At 62.1% G+C, this 25,303-nt stretch overlaps 1 protein-coding gene across 1 annotated transcript in view; it reads right to left on the minus strand.

The window, feature by feature from the left end:
- The window catches only part of ESRRG (estrogen related receptor gamma), a 578,835-nt gene extending 558,490 nt beyond the window's left edge, over nt 1-20,345 (minus strand). Inside the window, exon 1 of the mRNA XM_048494419.1 lies at nt 20,199-20,345. Within this exon, the coding sequence (XP_048350376.1) occupies nt 20,199-20,200 (2 nt within the window). The 5' untranslated portion in view covers nt 20,201-20,345. The remainder of the gene's footprint in view (nt 1-20,198) is intronic.
- Nucleotides 20,346-25,303: the final 4,958 nt, after the last annotated feature.

Consider the following 25,303-nt stretch of genomic DNA (forward strand, 5'->3'; position numbering starts at 1 on the left):
CCCCCCACCCCCCCCCCCCCCCACCCCCCCCCCCCCCCACCCCCCCCCCCCCCCACCCCCCCCCCCCCCCACCCCCCCCCCCCCCCACCCCCCCCCCCCCCCACCCCCCCCCCCCCCCACCCCCCCCCCCCCCCACCCCCCCCCCCCCCCACCCCCCCCCCCCCCCACCCCCCCCCCCCCCCACCCCCCCCCCCCCCCACCCCCCCCCCCCCCCACCCCCCCCCCCCCCCACCCCCCCCCCCCCCCACCCCCCCCCCCCCCCACCCCCCCCCCCCCCCACCCCCCCCCCCCCCCACCCCCCCCCCCCCCCACCCCCCCCCCCCCCCACCCCCCCCCCCCCCCACCCCCCCCCCCCCCCACCCCCCCCCCCCCCCACCCCCCCCCCCCCCCACCCCCCCCCCCCCCCACCCCCCCCCCCCCCCACCCCCCCCCCCCCCCACCCCCCCCCCCCCCCACCCCCCCCCCCCCCCACCCCCCCCCCCCCCCACCCCCCCCCCCCCCCACCCCCCCCCCCCCCCACCCCCCCCCCCCCCCACCCCCCCCCCCCCCCACCCCCCCCCCCCCCCACCCCCCCCCCCCCCCACCCCCCCCCCCCCCCACCCCCCCCCCCCCCCACCCCCCCCCCCCCCCACCCCCCCCCCCCCCCACCCCCCCCCCCCCCCACCCCCCCCCCCCCCCACCCCCCCCCCCCCCCACCCCCCCCCCCCCCCACCCCCCCCCCCCCCCACCCCCCCCCCCCCCCACCCCCCCCCCCCCCCACCCCCCCCCCCCCCCACCCCCCCCCCCCCCCACCCCCCCCCCCCCCCACCCCCCCCCCCCCCCACCCCCCCCCCCCCCCACCCCCCCCCCCCCCCACCCCCCCCCCCCCCCACCCCCCCCCCCCCCCACCCCCCCCCCCCCCCACCCCCCCCCCCCCCCACCCCCCCCCCCCCCCACCCCCCCCCCCCCCCACCCCCCCCCCCCCCCACCCCCCCCCCCCCCCACCCCCCCCCCCCCCCACCCCCCCCCCCCCCCACCCCCCCCCCCCCCCACCCCCCCCCCCCCCCACCCCCCCCCCCCCCCACCCCCCCCCCCCCCCACCCCCCCCCCCCCCCACCCCCCCCCCCCCCCACCCCCCCCCCCCCCCACCCCCCCCCCCCCCCACCCCCCCCCCCCCCCACCCCCCCCCCCCCCCACCCCCCCCCCCCCCCACCCCCCCCCCCCCCCACCCCCCCCCCCCCCCACCCCCCCCCCCCCCCACCCCCCCCCCCCCCCACCCCCCCCCCCCCCCACCCCCCCCCCCCCCCACCCCCCCCCCCCCCCACCCCCCCCCCCCCCCACCCCCCCCCCCCCCCACCCCCCCCCCCCCCCACCCCCCCCCCCCCCCACCCCCCCCCCCCCCCACCCCCCCCCCCCCCCACCCCCCCCCCCCCCCACCCCCCCCCCCCCCCACCCCCCCCCCCCCCCACCCCCCCCCCCCCCCACCCCCCCCCCCCCCCACCCCCCCCCCCCCCCACCCCCCCCCCCCCCCACCCCCCCCCCCCCCCACCCCCCCCCCCCCCCACCCCCCCCCCCCCCCACCCCCCCCCCCCCCCACCCCCCCCCCCCCCCACCCCCCCCCCCCCCCACCCCCCCCCCCCCCCACCCCCCCCCCCCCCCACCCCCCCCCCCCCCCACCCCCCCCCCCCCCCACCCCCCCCCCCCCCCACCCCCCCCCCCCCCCACCCCCCCCCCCCCCCACCCCCCCCCCCCCCCACCCCCCCCCCCCCCCACCCCCCCCCCCCCCCACCCCCCCCCCCCCCCACCCCCCCCCCCCCCCACCCCCCCCCCCCCCCACCCCCCCCCCCCCCCACCCCCCCCCCCCCCCACCCCCCCCCCCCCCCACCCCCCCCCCCCCCCACCCCCCCCCCCCCCCACCCCCCCCCCCCCCCACCCCCCCCCCCCCCCACCCCCCCCCCCCCCCACCCCCCCCCCCCCCCACCCCCCCCCCCCCCCACCCCCCCCCCCCCCCACCCCCCCCCCCCCCCACCCCCCCCCCCCCCCACCCCCCCCCCCCCCCACCCCCCCCCCCCCCCACCCCCCCCCCCCCCCACCCCCCCCCCCCCCCACCCCCCCCCCCCCCCACCCCCCCCCCCCCCCACCCCCCCCCCCCCCCACCCCCCCCCCCCCCCACCCCCCCCCCCCCCCACCCCCCCCCCCCCCCACCCCCCCCCCCCCCCACCCCCCCCCCCCCCCACCCCCCCCCCCCCCCACCCCCCCCCCCCCCCACCCCCCCCCCCCCCCACCCCCCCCCCCCCCCACCCCCCCCCCCCCCCACCCCCCCCCCCCCCCACCCCCCCCCCCCCCCACCCCCCCCCCCCCCCACCCCCCCCCCCCCCCACCCCCCCCCCCCCCCACCCCCCCCCCCCCCCACCCCCCCCCCCCCCCACCCCCCCCCCCCCCCACCCCCCCCCCCCCCCACCCCCCCCCCCCCCCACCCCCCCCCCCCCCCACCCCCCCCCCCCCCCACCCCCCCCCCCCCCCACCCCCCCCCCCCCCCACCCCCCCCCCCCCCCACCCCCCCCCCCCCCCACCCCCCCCCCCCCCCACCCCCCCCCCCCCCCACCCCCCCCCCCCCCCACCCCCCCCCCCCCCCACCCCCCCCCCCCCCCACCCCCCCCCCCCCCCACCCCCCCCCCCCCCCACCCCCCCCCCCCCCCACCCCCCCCCCCCCCCACCCCCCCCCCCCCCCACCCCCCCCCCCCCCCACCCCCCCCCCCCCCCACCCCCCCCCCCCCCCACCCCCCCCCCCCCCCACCCCCCCCCCCCCCCACCCCCCCCCCCCCCCACCCCCCCCCCCCCCCACCCCCCCCCCCCCCCACCCCCCCCCCCCCCCACCCCCCCCCCCCCCCACCCCCCCCCCCCCCCACCCCCCCCCCCCCCCACCCCCCCCCCCCCCCACCCCCCCCCCCCCCCACCCCCCCCCCCCCCCACCCCCCCCCCCCCCCACCCCCCCCCCCCCCCACCCCCCCCCCCCCCCACCCCCCCCCCCCCCCACCCCCCCCCCCCCCCACCCCCCCCCCCCCCCACCCCCCCCCCCCCCCACCCCCCCCCCCCCCCACCCCCCCCCCCCCCCACCCCCCCCCCCCCCCACCCCCCCCCCCCCCCACCCCCCCCCCCCCCCACCCCCCCCCCCCCCCACCCCCCCCCCCCCCCACCCCCCCCCCCCCCCACCCCCCCCCCCCCCCACCCCCCCCCCCCCCCACCCCCCCCCCCCCCCACCCCCCCCCCCCCCCACCCCCCCCCCCCCCCACCCCCCCCCCCCCCCACCCCCCCCCCCCCCCACCCCCCCCCCCCCCCACCCCCCCCCCCCCCCACCCCCCCCCCCCCCCACCCCCCCCCCCCCCCACCCCCCCCCCCCCCCACCCCCCCCCCCCCCCACCCCCCCCCCCCCCCACCCCCCCCCCCCCCCACCCCCCCCCCCCCCCACCCCCCCCCCCCCCCACCCCCCCCCCCCCCCACCCCCCCCCCCCCCCACCCCCCCCCCCCCCCACCCCCCCCCCCCCCCACCCCCCCCCCCCCCCACCCCCCCCCCCCCCCACCCCCCCCCCCCCCCACCCCCCCCCCCCCCCACCCCCCCCCCCCCCCACCCCCCCCCCCCCCCACCCCCCCCCCCCCCCACCCCCCCCCCCCCCCACCCCCCCCCCCCCCCACCCCCCCCCCCCCCCACCCCCCCCCCCCCCCACCCCCCCCCCCCCCCACCCCCCCCCCCCCCCACCCCCCCCCCCCCCCACCCCCCCCCCCCCCCACCCCCCCCCCCCCCCACCCCCCCCCCCCCCCACCCCCCCCCCCCCCCACCCCCCCCCCCCCCCACCCCCCCCCCCCCCCACCCCCCCCCCCCCCCACCCCCCCCCCCCCCCACCCCCCCCCCCCCCCACCCCCCCCCCCCCCCACCCCCCCCCCCCCCCACCCCCCCCCCCCCCCACCCCCCCCCCCCCCCACCCCCCCCCCCCCCCACCCCCCCCCCCCCCCACCCCCCCCCCCCCCCACCCCCCCCCCCCCCCACCCCCCCCCCCCCCCACCCCCCCCCCCCCCCACCCCCCCCCCCCCCCACCCCCCCCCCCCCCCACCCCCCCCCCCCCCCACCCCCCCCCCCCCCCACCCCCCCCCCCCCCCACCCCCCCCCCCCCCCACCCCCCCCCCCCCCCACCCCCCCCCCCCCCCACCCCCCCCCCCCCCCACCCCCCCCCCCCCCCACCCCCCCCCCCCCCCACCCCCCCCCCCCCCCACCCCCCCCCCCCCCCACCCCCCCCCCCCCCCACCCCCCCCCCCCCCCACCCCCCCCCCCCCCCACCCCCCCCCCCCCCCACCCCCCCCCCCCCCCACCCCCCCCCCCCCCCACCCCCCCCCCCCCCCACCCCCCCCCCCCCCCACCCCCCCCCCCCCCCACCCCCCCCCCCCCCCACCCCCCCCCCCCCCCACCCCCCCCCCCCCCCACCCCCCCCCCCCCCCACCCCCCCCCCCCCCCACCCCCCCCCCCCCCCACCCCCCCCCCCCCCCACCCCCCCCCCCCCCCACCCCCCCCCCCCCCCACCCCCCCCCCCCCCCACCCCCCCCCCCCCCCACCCCCCCCCCCCCCCACCCCCCCCCCCCCCCACCCCCCCCCCCCCCCACCCCCCCCCCCCCCCACCCCCCCCCCCCCCCACCCCCCCCCCCCCCCACCCCCCCCCCCCCCCACCCCCCCCCCCCCCCACCCCCCCCCCCCCCCACCCCCCCCCCCCCCCACCCCCCCCCCCCCCCACCCCCCCCCCCCCCCACCCCCCCCCCCCCCCACCCCCCCCCCCCCCCACCCCCCCCCCCCCCCACCCCCCCCCCCCCCCACCCCCCCCCCCCCCCACCCCCCCCCCCCCCCACCCCCCCCCCCCCCCACCCCCCCCCCCCCCCACCCCCCCCCCCCCCCACCCCCCCCCCCCCCCACCCCCCCCCCCCCCCACCCCCCCCCCCCCCCACCCCCCCCCCCCCCCACCCCCCCCCCCCCCCACCCCCCCCCCCCCCCACCCCCCCCCCCCCCCACCCCCCCCCCCCCCCACCCCCCCCCCCCCCCACCCCCCCCCCCCCCCACCCCCCCCCCCCCCCACCCCCCCCCCCCCCCACCCCCCCCCCCCCCCACCCCCCCCCCCCCCCACCCCCCCCCCCCCCCACCCCCCCCCCCCCCCACCCCCCCCCCCCCCCACCCCCCCCCCCCCCCACCCCCCCCCCCCCCCACCCCCCCCCCCCCCCACCCCCCCCCCCCCCCACCCCCCCCCCCCCCCACCCCCCCCCCCCCCCACCCCCCCCCCCCCCCACCCCCCCCCCCCCCCACCCCCCCCCCCCCCCACCCCCCCCCCCCCCCACCCCCCCCCCCCCCCACCCCCCCCCCCCCCCACCCCCCCCCCCCCCCACCCCCCCCCCCCCCCACCCCCCCCCCCCCCCACCCCCCCCCCCCCCCACCCCCCCCCCCCCCCACCCCCCCCCCCCCCCACCCCCCCCCCCCCCCACCCCCCCCCCCCCCCACCCCCCCCCCCCCCCACCCCCCCCCCCCCCCACCCCCCCCCCCCCCCACCCCCCCCCCCCCCCACCCCCCCCCCCCCCCACCCCCCCCCCCCCCCACCCCCCCCCCCCCCCACCCCCCCCCCCCCCCACCCCCCCCCCCCCCCACCCCCCCCCCCCCCCACCCCCCCCCCCCCCCACCCCCCCCCCCCCCCACCCCCCCCCCCCCCCACCCCCCCCCCCCCCCACCCCCCCCCCCCCCCACCCCCCCCCCCCCCCACCCCCCCCCCCCCCCACCCCCCCCCCCCCCCACCCCCCCCCCCCCCCACCCCCCCCCCCCCCCACCCCCCCCCCCCCCCACCCCCCCCCCCCCCCACCCCCCCCCCCCCCCACCCCCCCCCCCCCCCACCCCCCCCCCCCCCCACCCCCCCCCCCCCCCACCCCCCCCCCCCCCCACCCCCCCCCCCCCCCACCCCCCCCCCCCCCCACCCCCCCCCCCCCCCACCCCCCCCCCCCCCCACCCCCCCCCCCCCCCACCCCCCCCCCCCCCCACCCCCCCCCCCCCCCACCCCCCCCCCCCCCCACCCCCCCCCCCCCCCACCCCCCCCCCCCCCCACCCCCCCCCCCCCCCACCCCCCCCCCCCCCCACCCCCCCCCCCCCCCACCCCCCCCCCCCCCCACCCCCCCCCCCCCCCACCCCCCCCCCCCCCCACCCCCCCCCCCCCCCACCCCCCCCCCCCCCCACCCCCCCCCCCCCCCACCCCCCCCCCCCCCCACCCCCCCCCCCCCCCACCCCCCCCCCCCCCCACCCCCCCCCCCCCCCACCCCCCCCCCCCCCCACCCCCCCCCCCCCCCACCCCCCCCCCCCCCCACCCCCCCCCCCCCCCACCCCCCCCCCCCCCCACCCCCCCCCCCCCCCACCCCCCCCCCCCCCCACCCCCCCCCCCCCCCACCCCCCCCCCCCCCCACCCCCCCCCCCCCCCACCCCCCCCCCCCCCCACCCCCCCCCCCCCCCACCCCCCCCCCCCCCCACCCCCCCCCCCCCCCACCCCCCCCCCCCCCCACCCCCCCCCCCCCCCACCCCCCCCCCCCCCCACCCCCCCCCCCCCCCACCCCCCCCCCCCCCCACCCCCCCCCCCCCCCACCCCCCCCCCCCCCCACCCCCCCCCCCCCCCACCCCCCCCCCCCCCCACCCCCCCCCCCCCCCACCCCCCCCCCCCCCCACCCCCCCCCCCCCCCACCCCCCCCCCCCCCCACCCCCCCCCCCCCCCACCCCCCCCCCCCCCCACCCCCCCCCCCCCCCACCCCCCCCCCCCCCCACCCCCCCCCCCCCCCACCCCCCCCCCCCCCCACCCCCCCCCCCCCCCACCCCCCCCCCCCCCCACCCCCCCCCCCCCCCACCCCCCCCCCCCCCCACCCCCCCCCCCCCCCACCCCCCCCCCCCCCCACCCCCCCCCCCCCCCACCCCCCCCCCCCCCCACCCCCCCCCCCCCCCACCCCCCCCCCCCCCCACCCCCCCCCCCCCCCACCCCCCCCCCCCCCCACCCCCCCCCCCCCCCACCCCCCCCCCCCCCCACCCCCCCCCCCCCCCACCCCCCCCCCCCCCCACCCCCCCCCCCCCCCACCCCCCCCCCCCCCCACCCCCCCCCCCCCCCACCCCCCCCCCCCCCCACCCCCCCCCCCCCCCACCCCCCCCCCCCCCCACCCCCCCCCCCCCCCACCCCCCCCCCCCCCCACCCCCCCCCCCCCCCACCCCCCCCCCCCCCCACCCCCCCCCCCCCCCACCCCCCCCCCCCCCCACCCCCCCCCCCCCCCACCCCCCCCCCCCCCCACCCCCCCCCCCCCCCACCCCCCCCCCCCCCCACCCCCCCCCCCCCCCACCCCCCCCCCCCCCCACCCCCCCCCCCCCCCACCCCCCCCCCCCCCCACCCCCCCCCCCCCCCACCCCCCCCCCCCCCCACCCCCCCCCCCCCCCACCCCCCCCCCCCCCCACCCCCCCCCCCCCCCACCCCCCCCCCCCCCCACCCCCCCCCCCCCCCACCCCCCCCCCCCCCCACCCCCCCCCCCCCCCACCCCCCCCCCCCCCCACCCCCCCCCCCCCCCACCCCCCCCCCCCCCCACCCCCCCCCCCCCCCACCCCCCCCCCCCCCCACCCCCCCCCCCCCCCACCCCCCCCCCCCCCCACCCCCCCCCCCCCCCACCCCCCCCCCCCCCCACCCCCCCCCCCCCCCACCCCCCCCCCCCCCCACCCCCCCCCCCCCCCACCCCCCCCCCCCCCCACCCCCCCCCCCCCCCACCCCCCCCCCCCCCCACCCCCCCCCCCCCCCACCCCCCCCCCCCCCCACCCCCCCCCCCCCCCACCCCCCCCCCCCCCCACCCCCCCCCCCCCCCACCCCCCCCCCCCCCCACCCCCCCCCCCCCCCACCCCCCCCCCCCCCCACCCCCCCCCCCCCCCACCCCCCCCCCCCCCCACCCCCCCCCCCCCCCACCCCCCCCCCCCCCCACCCCCCCCCCCCCCCACCCCCCCCCCCCCCCACCCCCCCCCCCCCCCACCCCCCCCCCCCCCCACCCCCCCCCCCCCCCACCCCCCCCCCCCCCCACCCCCCCCCCCCCCCACCCCCCCCCCCCCCCACCCCCCCCCCCCCCCACCCCCCCCCCCCCCCACCCCCCCCCCCCCCCACCCCCCCCCCCCCCCACCCCCCCCCCCCCCCACCCCCCCCCCCCCCCACCCCCCCCCCCCCCCACCCCCCCCCCCCCCCACCCCCCCCCCCCCCCACCCCCCCCCCCCCCCACCCCCCCCCCCCCCCACCCCCCCCCCCCCCCACCCCCCCCCCCCCCCACCCCCCCCCCCCCCCACCCCCCCCCCCCCCCACCCCCCCCCCCCCCCACCCCCCCCCCCCCCCACCCCCCCCCCCCCCCACCCCCCCCCCCCCCCACCCCCCCCCCCCCCCACCCCCCCCCCCCCCCACCCCCCCCCCCCCCCACCCCCCCCCCCCCCCACCCCCCCCCCCCCCCACCCCCCCCCCCCCCCACCCCCCCCCCCCCCCACCCCCCCCCCCCCCCACCCCCCCCCCCCCCCACCCCCCCCCCCCCCCACCCCCCCCCCCCCCCACCCCCCCCCCCCCCCACCCCCCCCCCCCCCCACCCCCCCCCCCCCCCACCCCCCCCCCCCCCCACCCCCCCCCCCCCCCACCCCCCCCCCCCCCCACCCCCCCCCCCCCCCACCCCCCCCCCCCCCCACCCCCCCCCCCCCCCACCCCCCCCCCCCCCCACCCCCCCCCCCCCCCACCCCCCCCCCCCCCCACCCCCCCCCCCCCCCACCCCCCCCCCCCCCCACCCCCCCCCCCCCCCACCCCCCCCCCCCCCCACCCCCCCCCCCCCCCACCCCCCCCCCCCCCCACCCCCCCCCCCCCCCACCCCCCCCCCCCCCCACCCCCCCCCCCCCCCACCCCCCCCCCCCCCCACCCCCCCCCCCCCCCACCCCCCCCCCCCCCCACCCCCCCCCCCCCCCACCCCCCCCCCCCCCCACCCCCCCCCCCCCCCACCCCCCCCCCCCCCCACCCCCCCCCCCCCCCACCCCCCCCCCCCCCCACCCCCCCCCCCCCCCACCCCCCCCCCCCCCCACCCCCCCCCCCCCCCACCCCCCCCCCCCCCCACCCCCCCCCCCCCCCACCCCCCCCCCCCCCCACCCCCCCCCCCCCCCACCCCCCCCCCCCCCCACCCCCCCCCCCCCCCACCCCCCCCCCCCCCCACCCCCCCCCCCCCCCACCCCCCCCCCCCCCCACCCCCCCCCCCCCCCACCCCCCCCCCCCCCCACCCCCCCCCCCCCCCACCCCCCCCCCCCCCCACCCCCCCCCCCCCCCACCCCCCCCCCCCCCCACCCCCCCCCCCCCCCACCCCCCCCCCCCCCCACCCCCCCCCCCCCCCACCCCCCCCCCCCCCCACCCCCCCCCCCCCCCACCCCCCCCCCCCCCCACCCCCCCCCCCCCCCACCCCCCCCCCCCCCCACCCCCCCCCCCCCCCACCCCCCCCCCCCCCCACCCCCCCCCCCCCCCACCCCCCCCCCCCCCCACCCCCCCCCCCCCCCACCCCCCCCCCCCCCCACCCCCCCCCCCCCCCACCCCCCCCATGCTGTCCTCCGACCCCTGGAGGTCGGAGGGCAGCGTGGCCGGGGCTGCGACGGCCAGCAGGCCGACAACGGGGACACGGTGAGTGGGATGGGGAAGGGGGAAGAGGCAGCTCCGTGCAGAGCCGCCTGCCATCTGCCGGCCTCTCTGGCGGCCGCCTGCATGCTTGCATGCGAACGGCCTCCGCCTCCACGCTGGCGAGAATTCTGCCGGCGTGGAGGCGCCTCCACGGCCGTGCGGAAACGGCCTAAGTTTCCCTATAGCTAGCATGGGTTTAGTTCCTTCTAAGGGAGGAAATTTTAGTTGGACCCTGTTCCTTTAAGAAATTTCCCTAGAGGCAGTCTTCCTGTTATTACCCAGTAATCCCCCTGTTTAGCTCAGTCAGTCAGTCTAAGGTGCTTAAGGTAGTTGGAAGGCTGCAATATCTGTTACGTCCAACGTGTATAGAGATAGCATAAAGCTAAGGTGTACAGAAAGTAGAATCCAGATAAAGGACACTCAAGGAACAAAGGAGAAGCACAGACAGTGGACTTTCTTGGAAGCAGTCAAAGAAAGAATAAAAGTCTCAAGCTTCACATTGTTCCAGTCAAGCAAGTACTTTATTTTTGTCAGACCCTGGGAGGAGTTAGGGTCTCAGTTCTTCTAAGCAATAAACCTTGCTTTTGAACTGTTACACTTTGCTTGTGTGTCTCCCACTCTGTTCCACCCAAGAATATGGCACCTTTAGATTGTTTTTCTTGGGGAACAGAACAGGTTTGTTTATTACATTCTGCCTTTATTGTTCTCCAATCTTAACAATTGATGCCTTGGATAGTATTAATCCTCTTTTCTCTCATGAAATCTCCAGTGATTGTAAAGGGTTAATTACAGGTTTGACAGTTTAGCCAACTATCACATTAACTGCCACTATATCTGTAATGTATTATTTGATGGATTCTTTGTCCTCACTTCTCTGCCATCATTTTCCTTTCCAGGCATAATCTAATTTTCCATTGGTTTCTATTATATTTACCTTTATATGCATATTGAGAAATATGGTCACACTTTCATTTGATTTTTATATCATTTTATTTATCTTCCATTTTTCTTATGGTTGAGATGCATTGAGCCTAATTACTTCCTATCACACTGTTGAGGCTAAGAGAATATCTTGAACTTGCCCCAGTGGGCCAAATAGTAGTTTCATAATGTCATTTCAGATTGGCAGAACTGTATGAGGAAATGTTAACCCTCTGCCTCCGTTACCATAGTTCCAGCTTAAGTTAAGCCCTTGTGTGGTGGCTGCTACTTTACAAAGTCTTTGGCAGTTCTAAACACAAAACTTGTAGCTTCTCATAGAATTTGACACAGATGTAGTAAAGAGTTTGTTTTTAAAAGGTTATTGAATTAGGGAGCACAAGGATTGAAAGGTTCATGTAGTTGTGTGGTGAGCTACAACAACCCTACCACCCCACCACTGCCACCACGATGCCCTTCCAATTCAGTAATTGTATATCTTTTTGAACCCGGAGAGTACAGAGCTGTTGAACTGTGGTCATTTGGAGTCAAGTGCTGCAGACCGGAGGGACCTAGGAAACAATGCTCAGTTAAACAATATGAGTTTTAAGCTGGTGTTGTGATTGAGTGGAGGAGGTTGTATTTATGTATATTAAATGGCATTCCATGTAATGGCACAGTACAATGTTTACACATACCAGGGAACAGGTAAAGGGATAGGATTCTGTAACCAGGTGTGCTCTTCTGCGCGCTGGCATTTCCATTGCAAATAAAGATAGTGCTCACAAGATCTGTCCCTCTATATACTTGTGAACAGGGTGTGATACACACACACACACACTTATTTATTTGTTTGTTTGTTTATTTAATTTCGCCTACACCCGGAGGGCTTTGGGTGGTGTACAATAAATGAATTCAGGTTGAGCACACTGGGATTTCCCACGTACAAGGCTCAGATTTTAAAAATCCAGTATATGAGGAAAATGGTTAAAGTTAGCAGAATGACTTATAATAGCAAGATGCTAGTGATCCTGCTCATTTTCTTCAGTTAAAATTGGTAAATGAAGCATACTTTGAAATCTGTAGCTTTTTTATTCAAAATAATCCCTCCTCTCCCAATATTCTTTCAAATGGATCATCTTTAGTAAACACTTTTATGGGTTTCTTTTATAACTTTGCAATAAATATAATTCAAATTAAAGAGAGTGAGCTCACGTAGCTCTTCTAACATTGTTTGAAACCCCATTCCCATTGTGATCTGTGCAATGTCTGCAATAGTGATAACCACTTTTAAACATCTAGAGTTCAATAAATCAGAAAAGAAAAACACTGTCTTACAATGGAGCACTACAGCAACTGTCCACCTGGGAAGAAAATAAAGGGAAGGCAATAGCCCATCATATTTCCTGTTGGACAGGTTTTATTCCCTTGTACCTTAGACATAGTGGCTTTTTTCTATAGCAGGTTTAGAAGAAACATGGTCAAAATTTGGATAGGACTGCCTTTTGCAAGTTATATTTCAGTTTTTTAAAAAGCTGTCCCTAAACTTAATTACCAGTAATATGAAAAATTGAGTATGCAACAGGCTTGCTTTGCATTTCCTTTTAGTTCCTAGCAAATATGATTTTTAACCGGGGGTCAGTTCAATTGCCACATGACCATCCTTCTAATATGCTAATATTTTATATTTAAATTTGTTTCTGAAACATTGAGCATACTTTTTACCTTCTAATATTATTCATCCAATGTATGTGTATATGCACATATATTTCTCTCATTTAAATAAGCATCAATTGCCACTTACTATATATTTTAAAACCTTTCAAACTGTTTTATATTCTTGACCGTAAACTTTAAAAAGCACGCATGAACCCTTATAGCATTATTTGTGACATCTGAGGTGGAATAAAATGCAAGAGGAAAAAGTACAGGTTTTATATTCCCATTATAGACTGATTTATGCACAACCAGATTTAAAAGTTGCATGTGAAGAGTTGATTGAACATTAAGGCTGAAATTCCATGCACCGGCATGTCCACCTCACTCCTATGGTTTCAGTTTAAACTGCTTTAAAGCTGTAATCCCAAGCACTGTGCCTCACAGGTACCTGAAGAACACAAATTAAAAATATTTTAATGGAAAATTTTACCCTTTCACCCATAATTTTGCCCAGTCCCTTTGTCCTTCACTGTATGATTCGTAGAATAAAACGCTAAAAATGCTTAGTCCTGCAGGTGCCATTTACATGGAAAGGTAAGACATTATTAGACATTATTATTATTTTAACCTAGTTTAAATAGTTTAGGTCAGAAAATGTTGGATTCTCAGTCTACCTGTATTGTTCTTTTACAGATTTGAGAGAAATGTGTTGTTACTTTATGAAAACATACCGAGAAGCATATTCTGCAGCAATAAATATGAATGGTTGGTTATTTGCTGTGGGAAGGGGTACAATAATAGGATATGTGAAAAAAAATTCTGTTCTCCTTTTTGCTACTTTTTATTTGTCTCTTTCCTCTTTCTCTACTTAATCCCAGTCCTCAGCCTCTTATGTAGATCAGGTTTCACATAAATAAGAAATTCATCCAGAACCTAGAGCATGATCATCTCATACAGCTTTCCACATCATGCTCCGTGGAACCAGAGGGAAAAGCAGATTTTTTTTCTTCAGTGAAAAACACTCGACTTCTGTTCTGAATGCATGGACCAAATAACACCACCTTTTAAAGAGGTTGAAAATATTTAGTGTACTGTCTTGGGGAATATAAGTAAAAGAAGATTTTCAGTTATTTCTCCATAACTCAAGGGAAACAGTAAAAATGAGCTTTATCTCCCCACAAACTAAATGAAATAATAAATTTCTATACCATTGCATTTCACAGTAAGCAGTCCAAGTTCTGGGTCTCTTTATGGGTTCTTATACCAGAGATGTCAAATTCCGTCTCATGTATTGAAGTCCAAATAATAAAGGCTGGACATTTTTTGCAAATCACTAAAAAAATAAATAATAAAATTGTGAGGCGGAATCTGAAAGAAAACACCCAGTTCTGACATGCAGTGTGACAACTGTTGAAAGGCCACAAATGAAACTGGAAACGCTGATGCAAACTGATGATAATTTTTAAGGCAGGCTTGGAGATAGAGAAGTACTGATCAGGATTTGAGGGAAAATGACTGAGACATAGCTAATAAGGATTAGAGGGATAGGATGCTTGTGTTACTAGGAATGAGAAAGTATGTGAATTTTTAAGCAGATAAGCGTTTGTTTCTTCTGGAAAGAAATAATGGGTGCTGGGAAAAGAACTGGATGAGAAGTTTGGAGGAACTAGAGGTGGGACAGAGAAACTAGAGAAGGAGAACTGGAAACAGACCTCTGTGGAAATTGTGAATAAATGCTGACTAAATGTAAACTAATAAATGTAAACTAAGGGATAAAAATTTTGTTGGAAGGAGTTCCTTCCACCTTGCTTGCTAAATTAATGAGCAGTAGTAGTCCCACCACCACCACAAAAATGTCTCTGTTTGTAATAACTTTTGGCTGGTATGCGTTTCACTTGATGACAGCATTAATAAATAGGGATTTTGCAATAGTGAAAAAGGCATGCCAGAGACAATACTCAAGTTAGTGCTTTCCTGTCACCCAAAGTCATCTCAATTGAGATTTTTTTCAACAGAAAATATTCATATATCCATCTGTGAGTCCTTGGTAATCAAGAAATTATTGATTAAATTATGTGAACTAGCTATACAATTATTTGAATTTTGATCCTCAGTCATTTTTACTGAGTTGTCGGCATATTGTCCAATGTTTATGGCCCACAAAGAACTGTACAGTGTTAGCAACAGTATTTCCACTCGAGATTAGCATAAAATCCCAGCCCGATAAGTATAGGATGAGAAACAATTACCCAAGAGAAGAGAAGCAAGGAAAAAAATCAGTGTAAATAAAAGGAATTTCCCTTTGTGAAATTATTTTCCAGTAAAAAGCTTATTGAACTTTTCCCATATAAGGCCTAAAAGCAAAGAAGAATGAAATCAAACTGAAAAGACTATGATAATTTTTTAGAAACAAAAACTATAGCAGCTTTAATTTTTTAAAAAATTCAAAATAATCAAATGTTAATTCCTTAGATTAAAAATGGCAATGTTTCATTAACCAAAAGAGGTAAACATGTTCCAACATTCTGGGGAAGCAACTGAGTAAGACGTCAATACAGAGCAGCGACATTTGGAGACTTCCCACAATCTGGATTAACAGTTCAATCATGTAGCATCCATGGCAGCACTGGGACCCTTCCTAGTTGTATCAGGTCCCACACATCAAGCAGACCGCACGCTTGATTTGATCTTTTCAGCAGATGTGGATACTGGCCCAATCTCTATGGATAGAATGCCATGATTGGACCATTTTGCCCTGAAGGCCTTTCAGGGCTTGTCAATTCCCCCCTGCATTAGCAGCGAGCACATTAATGCTCACCCACAGAGATTCATGAATCCATTCGTTTTTCAGAATGCTCTGTTGGATCTGATACCCTCCCAGTACTGTTAGATGAGCTGATGACAGATTGGCACAACTGCCTGTCAGATACCATCAACAGGATCACTGCTCTTCTTCCCCACTCCTGATTCGGCCCCTAGTATACCAAGGAGCTAAGAGTGAAGAAGTGGGAGCTTAGATGGTTACAGTGAGTTGACAGTGTGTTTGTGATGAAGCTGCAAGAACAGCCAATTGGTTGGTTAGGAGATCCTATGAGATGGCAGTGAAGGCCACAAAGAAAGCTTATTGTGTGGGTTCCATTGCATTTTCAAGCTCATGTCTGGCACAATTGTTTAGAGTAATGAAATCATTTAAATCCCTGCCAAGGAACTCCCAAAATGTTGAAAATCCAGCTATTAGCTGCAAGGCTGCTGTGAGCTTTTTGGCGAATGAAGTCTTGTCGCTTTACTATGACCAACCTGCCAGCATTGATACAGTGAGCAAACTAGAGGCTCCTTGGGAGTCTGCAGGTCCTATATTAGATCAATTTGAACGACACTCCTGAACTGATTTCAACAGGGTCCTGACTACTGTTAAACGACCACTTGCTCCTTGACCCATGCCTATCCTAGTTGGTAAAGACTGGGGGGGGGGGGGAGTTTGATGGTCTTCCCAGGAATGCTGAAAGAGGCAGCGGTAAAGCTGTTGCTAAGGAAGCCAACACTAGATCCTTTCAATCTAACTACCACCCAGATTTGAATTTGTTGTTCTAAGAGCAACAGTGGCATAGTGGTTAAGAGCAGGTGTACGCTAATTTGGAGGAACCAGGTTTAATTCCCTGCTCTGCAACTTGAGCTGTGGAGGCTTATCTAGAGAATTCAGACTAGCTTGTGCAATCCAACACAAGCCAGCTGGGTGACCTTGGGCTAGTCACAGTTATGAGCTCTCTCAGCCCTACCTACCTCACAGGGTGTTTGTTGTGAGGGGGGAAGGGTAAGGAGTTTGTAAGCCCTTTTGAGTCTCCTACAGGAGAGAAAGGGGGGATATAAATCCAACTCTTCTTCTTCTAGTTGAACAGGCAGTGACAGAGCTGCTCCAGGCTTTCCTGGAGGAAGCATCGGACCTAGATCTATTCCAGTCTGGTTTTTGACAGTCATGAGACAGAAACTGTTCTGACTGCTCTCACAGACAATCTCCACAGGGAGGTGGGTGGGGGCAGGTCAGTGCTGCTGTTATTGTTAAATCTCTCAGTAGCGGCTGAAATGGTTGACCATTATTTGTTGATTACATGGGACAGTCTTACAATGACTGATCTCATATGTCCAGAAGCAGGGACAGAAGGTATGCTGGCGGAAAGGGTCCCTTTAAGAACATAAGAACAAGCCAGCTGGATCAGACCAGAGTCCATCTAGTCCAGCTCTCTGCTACTCGCAGTGGCCCACCAGGTGCCTTTGGGAGCTCACATGCAGGATGTGAAATCAATGGCCTTCTGCGGCTGTTGCTCCCGAGCACCTGGACTGTTAAGGCTTTTGCAATCTCAGATCAAAGAGGATCAAGATTGGTAGCCATAAATCGACTTCTCCTCCATAAATCTGTCCAAGCCCCTTTTAAAGCTATCCAGGTTAGTGGCCATCACCACCTCCTGTGCCAGCATATTCCAAACACCAATCACATGTTGCGTGAAGAAGTGTTTCCTTTTATTAGTCCTAATTCTTCCCCCCAGCATTTTCAATGTATGCCCCCTGGTTCTATGTATGCCCCCTTTTGTGTGCGGGGCCCCACAACAGGTGATCCTTTCCCCAATGCTTTTATTCTGTACATGCCACCTAACCCAGCTAGTCAAGAGTTTTGTTCTGAGCTGCCATCAATATGCAGATGACACCCGGATGTATCTATTGATGGCTGCTGGTGGGATACTGTCCTAGCAGGTGTCTAGAAGCTGTAGCAGGATGGTTGAAGCAGAGTTGCCTGACATTGAACTAATCAAAGATAGAAGTCCTGTGGCTGGGCTGGGGTCAATCTGAGCAGGTAAAGCTTCCCACACTGGATGGGGTAAAGCTAGTACTGGCTCCAACTGTCAAGAGTGTGGGCATGACCTTGGAGTCTTTTGTTGGCAGCTCAGGGCACAAATATGGCTTGGACTACATTCTTCAACCACAACCAAGTCTGGCAGCTAGCCTCCTAACTGTCTCATGCTGACCTGGCCACAGTGATCTAAGTGAGAGTCAATTCTAGGCTAGACTACTGTAACTCATTCTAAGCAGGGCTTCCTTTGTGGTTGCTCCAGCAACTTGAATTGGTTCAGAATGCGGTGGTGCAGCTCCTAACAGGGACTCCTTGGAGGGCATATGTACAACCAGTGCTTTGCCAGCACCACTGGCTCCAGACTGAGTACTAGATCAGGTTCAAGGTTTTGATGTTTATCTTTGAAGCCTTAAGCAGTCTGGGACTTTCGTATCTACAGGTCTGCCTCTCCTGATAAACCCTCCAGAGAGCTTTATACTCCTTAGGAAACAACTTGCTACTGGTCCTGGGACCCAGAACTATTCAATTGTCCTCAACCAGGGCCAAGGACTTTGGAGGTCTGGCCCCAACCTGGTCTAGTGAGATCCATGCCCTGCAGGACCTAGCTCAGTTCCACAGAGATGTTCTGCCAGGCATATGGTTGAGGCAGCAATGATTTCTTAGATCAGCTGCCCTCTTGTCCCCTCCTCTCTCCCCCTTTTTCTTCCTCTTTGAATTCTTGGGTTATTGTGGCCATCTATTATATTTGTTATAAACTGACTTGCTACTGTACATACTGGTGAATATATAGTAGGTTTGTAATTTAGTGTGCCATCTTTTAAGCTAAATCAGTATTTATAATTTTACATTGTATGTTTTAACTTATTTATTGTGTGGATTTTGTTGGAAGCCACCCAGAGTTCAACCTGATTGGGAAAGGGTGGAATATGATTTTTTAAAAAAATGTTTGTACAAACCCATTTAAACTCAACAGAACAAATCAGTATAAATATGGAAGTACAAATAGTTCCCCCCACCTAAGTACTATAGCAGTCAGTCAAGGGGTCAAAGATAATTCAGTTTGACTAGTTCCCTCATTTTATAATCCTTAACTGGTAATTAACTGGTAATGAAGAAGAAACTGTAGTTCTGAAATCTCAGGATTTACCAGTGGAGGTGTTTTGGGAGGGGGGGGAGGAATTCTTATTTCACTTTCAAATGTGGTCTGAATGGCATTCTTCCTTCCCCCCACAAATAATATTCTTGCTTGTGTGCTGTAAGCTATATTTGGAAGAAACTCAATATTTTGAGTGACTGCATGGCTATTCCATTTTTCTTTAATATGAAGACTATAAAAAAGTGAAAGCTGAGGAAAGGAAAAGAAGAGTGAAGACTCTTGTGTTTCAAGCAGTTTTCTTATCCTGCTGTTCTGCCTCCTGCAAGATAATGGAGTGTCCTGTTTTAGCAATCCTAATTAAAATGAAGTTGAAAAGATGCAAAGGACAGACCTGCCTGCTTTATTTCTAGGGGGCGTGTAAGGCATTATCAATCACACCAAATGCTTCCAGCATATTTAAAGTCTATGCATCTCGGCAGGAAAAAAATGTATTACACATCATTTGATAGAAACTAATACCTTTTTAACAGGATTGCCTTATATCTGACTTTGTGATCTATCACACAGTCCTGGCCCACTTTCAGCCCTGCAGGTGCCCTGCATTGTGTGTGCAAATATACCACACTTGAAAGACTGCCAAAGAAAAGCCTCTCTTGTTTGTGTGCCCTAACTTACCCATGCCATCTCAACGGGTCAACAGAGACATGGTTTCATGTGTACCCAGTCAAGCACTGACTGCAGCTTTGGAGGGACAGCAAGGAATCTAAGAGGCGGCTTGCTTTGCTCTCTGCGCCGCTCATCGAAAAGCGAGGCTTTACTGTCACCTATAAATGGCCCTGGATCGAAGTCACTTTTTCCACATGAGGCAGCAAAGTTCGAGCAGAGTCCCTGCAAGTTCCTGCAGCTATTTTCTGGGACTGTGCTGGCCCCTCAGCTATGCGCCTCGGCATGGCAAAGCCTCTCGCTTGCCAAATGCCCACCAAGCCACGCTGGGGGCCGCGTACCAAGCAAAGCAATCCCGAGCGAGCTCTCCTGGTTCTGCCCGAACTTGGTACCGGGAGGCAGAGAAACACACACAGCCGCTCACTGGCGCTCGGTCCGTGGCTTTCCCAGCTGACTCCCGCCCGCCCGCCCCTCTTCTTTCATGAATAGAGGTGACATCCAGGGCGCGATGCTTCTGTCTTTGTTAATTTCATGCCACGCTAAACTGGGACTGGAGCCCAGGTCCTGCAAGCGCACGAAGCCATCTCCATTCCGACACACACCCTGCTCCCCAGCAGAAGAGGCTCCTCTGGCGAGGGATTGTATCCCCTGTCAGCAACGCACCTACCTCGGTCGGTCGGCGGAAAAAGCCCAGTTTGCCTCTTAACACCGATTTGCATTCCTCCCCACCTCCCCCTGGCGCAACCTGCCATTTAACGCGGAGGCTGGATGCCAGGGGAGCCTTGACGGCCCTGTGACAGGGAATTTTTAGGAATGCCCATTTGTAAGGGCAAGGCACTGGGAGGCACTCGTTAAGGTTTCCTTCCCGCTGCTCTATGGGGAAATACCCCTATGTCCCCTTTTAAAAATATTTAATTTAGCCCCCTTTGCTGATTTTCCCAGTCTTTAGATCACATCTGGAGGCAGCACTTTCATTCATGGATTCTTAAGAATCCCCTTCTAAACCTAGTTTATTCATTCATTCGGATTGCTCAACTTTATGGGGCTATCTGAATAGCAAAAATAAAAGAATTTGAAGTATGTGTGTGTGTGTTGGGATGGGGGGAAGCGAATGATTTTGTTGCTTATTCCCAGCCGACTCAGACTCTGGAGAAAAGACATTTGCCTCCCTCCCTCCTCCTCCTCCTCCTATTCCTTTCCATTGCGCACCCTCTCTCTCCCTCTCTCCCTCTCCATGTACCACCCCCCCCCCTTCATTTCATTATTGCTATCTTCTCCGTAACTATAAACCAGGCACATTTTAGAATAATCGTGGTCAGCTACTCACATGGCTGACTGGCGAGCAGGTTTGTTCGGGGTCTGGGTAGCTGGAAGTCTCCTCTCCGCCCGCTGGTGGTCGTAGCTCTTTCCCTCTCCGGCGCTCCGCAGCCAGCGATCCAAAGCTGCAGCACCGATCACTTTGCAAAAGGGAACAAACACGGGAGGGTTTGTATTACTCCAGGTTCGTGTGTGTAGCCTATAAATAGCGAACTTTTTGATGGAATCAGCTAACAAATGAGAGGAGAAGGCGTAATTTTGCGCAGGGAGCCCCCCTCTCTCTTGGGCAGATTAAAAGCCCCCAGGCAGTTGCCAGGGCTGGAAGTTCTGCGTGTTTTCTCGCAAAGGGAATGGGCTTGACACTGACCGGGCGCGTGTTTATTGGGGGTGGGGGGTGGGGAAGGGGGGGATCCTTTATGTCTTTTTTGTGTCTTAAACCCATGCGCTGCCTTTGCTTATCTGGACTCTCTCGTCGCAGCGAGCGAGCGGCTGGTTTGAACCGCTGCGGGTCTAACCGGTCCGTGCAAAAGTTGTGATGTTGGCGAGACCAGAATGGAAAGGGGGGCAAATACAAGAACTTTCATCTCTGGCTTTCATTTGCAATTCTCATAATGTAGCCTTTGATCAGATCCAGGTCTTTAAAACCAGTCATCAGTCGCTTCAGAAAAGGAGTTATGTGACAAGACCCAGAAAGCAAGATGACTGGGTCTTGCAAATAACTTTAGAAAAGTTAAATGAATGAAGAAGTAAAACCATCTTCCACTACATTGCTTCACTTGCCTAGTAAAGGCATTTCTCACTGCAGGTGGTTACCTAACACCTTAATGGGAGGCGGAGGGAGAAGCTGGTGCTTTCAAGCAGGACCACAGCAGCAGTCTCTTCTTCCTTTCGCCAAAAACTTGGTTTTCCTAAAAGGTAGTATTATTATCAAGTATTGTTGCGGGGACCTCTCCTAATACCTCCTAAGTGTGGCCCTCCTGACTGCCTTTTGCTCCCTTCTTAATTAACATTTGTTAATAGTCTCTGAAATATTGGAAGGGGGGGCGCATCGCAACAGTCCGAGGTTTGCCTCTGGGAGGCATTGATTTGTCAGAGCTTGTGACTGGCTCCCTGTCAGTGGCGGGGCTGCCGCTGCTAAGGATCCTGAGCCCTGGAGCTCCGGAAAGGGCTTCCTCCCCCTGACAGGTAGCTGTCAGAAGCCGTCCGGGTAGGAAGTGCTGACCTGTCTAAAGAAATGCATCTGCGTCTCGGAGAATTTTCCGGACAGATGTTACCAGTTCGCTCAGCGGACGCTTCCATCAATTGGCGCACGCTGAGTAAAGCTGATGACTGTTTGGGTTTCGCAGCGGCAGGCTGGGGTGTGTGTGTGGGGGGGGGGCGTTCATCAAGGGAGCGAGAGAGACATGCCATCAGACATCATGAAGCGCTGACTTTCTGGGGAATGCCAGAGCAGGGCTCCTTGAGGCTCCCTCACAATGAGGATGCCCAAGGGATATCCCAAAGTCCCCCACAAACCCAAAATTGGGAAGTCCTGTTAAAAATGAGAAGTTTGGGTTTCTATCTCCCTCCCTCCCTTTCTGTTTCTAGTCTATGTGCCTCTTCCTCTGGGTTGGGGGGGGGGTGTTCACCTCAACTGGGATCAGGGTCAGTTGCAGCTTACTTCCCCCTGCAAACTGCAAAAGTGTACCTGTCAGGAGTTCTGAAATAGGTGAAACCTTTATAGTACTGAGGTGGAACTTTGTACTGAGGTGGAACTTCTGTGGAACTTTGGCTGTCTTTACAAATATTTATTTATTTATTTATTTATTTATTTATTTATTTATTTGTTTGTTTGTTCCACTTTTATACCGCCCTCCCCCGGAGGGCTCAGGGCGGTTTACAACATAATACATACAAGTGGATAAATAAGATAAAATACTAAAATTTATACAAGTTAAAATGCAGCACTTGCTACTGCATCTGCTGTACCTAGTTCATATGTGTGCAACTGCATATATAATTATGGAGATAAAGATATATGTTTGTTCAATTTGCATCAGATAAGTGGATACTAACTGATAAGCTTTGCAGAGCACATGCCCATACAATTTGTGCATATGATTGTTACTGGTTCAAACAGTGTACTCTAAGAAATATACATGTGCAGTGTGTTTTGCTATTTGTAGGGGAACTTCTCTTTAGCTTGAAGGGCCACAAAGCAAGCTGCAGAGAGACATCAACAATCCCCTGCTTCTCTCTATTCTGTGCTGGGGATATTAAATCGTTACTTCTGGCAGGCTCCAAGATGCTCACAAGCGGTTTTTAGTCTGGCACTCTGGTCTATCCATACACATTTCCAATCTCATGGCTCATAAACTATTAGCAAAAGGATTTCATTATTCACCTTCTGTATCCTACAAAAGACAAGGGGGTAAAATATACTCCTGGTGACAATGAGAACCCAGGTAGGTTTAAATCACAGAGAGCTGAAAAGTGAAGTTTCCACAGTTTGTAAGTCTTCCTTTCCCTGTTGTTCCAGTCTGTCCATCTATTTAGAAATCTGGTTACATTGATGGAAATATTTCCTTTGGGGTTTTTTGTATACTATCTGCATGTTAGTTTGTGTGCAGATTATTGTTCAAGTGAAATTACATGTCGAACACTTTTTTTCTAAGTCCAAGGAGGACATTGTACTTATTGCCTGATAGGGAAAACAATTAGAAGTAATAAACAATAATCAAAGTTGAACATTGTGCGTAACCAAAGATAATAAGCAATTGTTGCATATTAAAAGATTGTGTAGAAGTTCCTTGGTCCTTCTAAGTAGAATCTGATGAAGTGGTTCTACAGTGTGTAGTGCAAAGCCAACCCATGAAGGACAGTTGAGGATATTCCTGAAACAAGAAAGGCAGCTTTTCAGGAAACAAAAGGCGGGAATTGGGATTGAGAGGGTAGTATTTTATTTATTTATTTATTTATTTCTTAAATTTATATACCGCCCGATCCCATAAGGGCTAGTAACTGTCACACTTGCTAGGGACTGCCATTGGTTTGCACTAGGATGAGACTGGTAGTAGAAAGTCTCTGAATGGCAATGAGGCCTTGAAAGTAAGGATCTCCAGCAAGACAGAAGGGATTCAGGGCATGCAAACAAAATGAGAAGCAGTAAGGACACTGCAAAATAGGACTGCTAGTCAAGTGCCCTCTTTCTTGGAGGGGTGCCCTTTTGCAGAATAGCAGTACTCCAAGTTTAATTTGCATAACATATAATACCAAAGAGGGCTTAATTTTCCCTCTCTCTTCCTCACAGAAATCTTTGCAAGTTTCAAAGTGAACACTCTGTAAAAGAGAGAGAAGAAAATAATTGTTCCTTTACAATAAAATAAAGATAAACGCATCTTCACTGTACCCAATTTTTTGTTCTCCCCTCTTCTCTTCACTCCTTTCCTCATATTTCCAAATGGTTCAAGGGATTCTCAGTCATGAGATAATTATATAAAACCAATTGGGAAGGTTTAAGATTTAAAAAAAAAATGAGAGAAAGAGGTATACTTTAACATCTAGCAATTCTGACTCCCTGTAACAAAATTATCTAGTGATGTCTCAGGTCATTTTCAGGAATGTTCTCTGGCTGCTTAATATACATGGTGTGGGAAATGGAAGGAAAACTCATAGCTAAGAGCTGGAATTCTAAAGAAAAGAATCCAAATTACTACTTAATATATATCTGTGTGTGTATTTGGAAGGCAAGCAGGCTGATTTAACAGGGCACACTTCGAAGATAGTCCCTTCACTTCAGTGATAACATATTAAGCTTTTTTTCCCCAGACCATGTCAAATGTTCTTTAAAAGCAACGCAGGAAATTAATGGGGGTTTCACAGTGTTACTTTTCCCAGCACATTTTATTTATTAATTGTAAACTGTTATGCACATGTAAAATTACAAACAGCTGACCTGGACCCACATTTGGTTTAATTAATACCTTGACCTGAGGAAAACTTACATGCTTTATACATATAAATCTGTCAGATGCCTTTATCATGTTCTGGAGACTCTATAGAAACTGAACGTGGCTATTTATATACATTAATCTCTCTCTTACACACACTCGTTTCTCACACACATGCAGATTGTGAAAGGGGCGTCGTGTTGTGTTGTATGATTTAATCGCCCCTATTGACGCACATTTGTCAAAACAGAGTCTGCAAACTGTCTGCTGTGGTCACTGGGAGAGACCAGCTATGGTGTGTGGGTGGCTTCCTGTGTTCCTGATACAAAAGCTGGCCAGGCTCCGAATCTGGCGGGGGTCAGGCGTTTCCCGCCACCGCTGCGCGCCAAACTCCGCCAAGAGAGCGGGTGGAGGGCGAAAAAAAGTCTCCAGTGAGCAGCTGCAGGCTGCCCACCCAGCAACAGCAGGCGGGACAAAGCCGGTGGCGGCTTTAGTTTGCTGTCGCTGCTCTGGCTGCCTCTCGCCTTGGTTAGGTTAGACTTCTTGCAACTTCGTCTAGGAGTCAGAAACCCGACCTTGGGAAAGAAAAGAGAGTTTAAAAAAAAGATATGTAGCGCGTATTGTTCGCAGGGGTCCGCAGCAAGGAAAAGGGGCAAGTTGTTCCCTACCGCTACACGGACTCCCAACACTCACACCCACAGCCCCTGTCCCGGATTAAAAGCAATTCACTTGACAAGCTTCTTTCCTTTTGGCAGTCCGGGGTTATTTATTTGTTTGTTTAGTGATGCAGAATAGGCAGAATGATCCTCGTCGGTGAACCACCGCCTGCTCTTTACAGACTTTTTGTTACTCTTTCATTCGTAGATATGCTTTAAGTAGCTGAAGGGCATGTCATGTCACAACTAGCCACAAGAATGGATAACTCGACAGTTAAACAGTAACTCCTGTGGTGGGTAATAAGCAATGCAAGAGTTCAATTTTTATGTGGTTGTACCCATCCCCCCAATCCACAGAGAAGTTTATCTTATAAACATATCTTACAATTATCAATTAATTGTCTTCAAAAACGGTTTTTAAAAATCATAAGTGAGCTACATATTTATGTAAATGGGTCGATGCTGGTATCTCACCTCCCCCATTTTTTGTTTTATGATAAAAAATTAAGTTATCCAATTGAAACCATACA

The sequence above is a fragment of the Sphaerodactylus townsendi genome, linkage group LG01, assembly GCF_021028975.2.
Source record: "Sphaerodactylus townsendi isolate TG3544 linkage group LG01, MPM_Stown_v2.3, whole genome shotgun sequence".
NCBI lineage: Eukaryota > Metazoa > Chordata > Lepidosauria > Squamata > Sphaerodactylidae > Sphaerodactylus > Sphaerodactylus townsendi.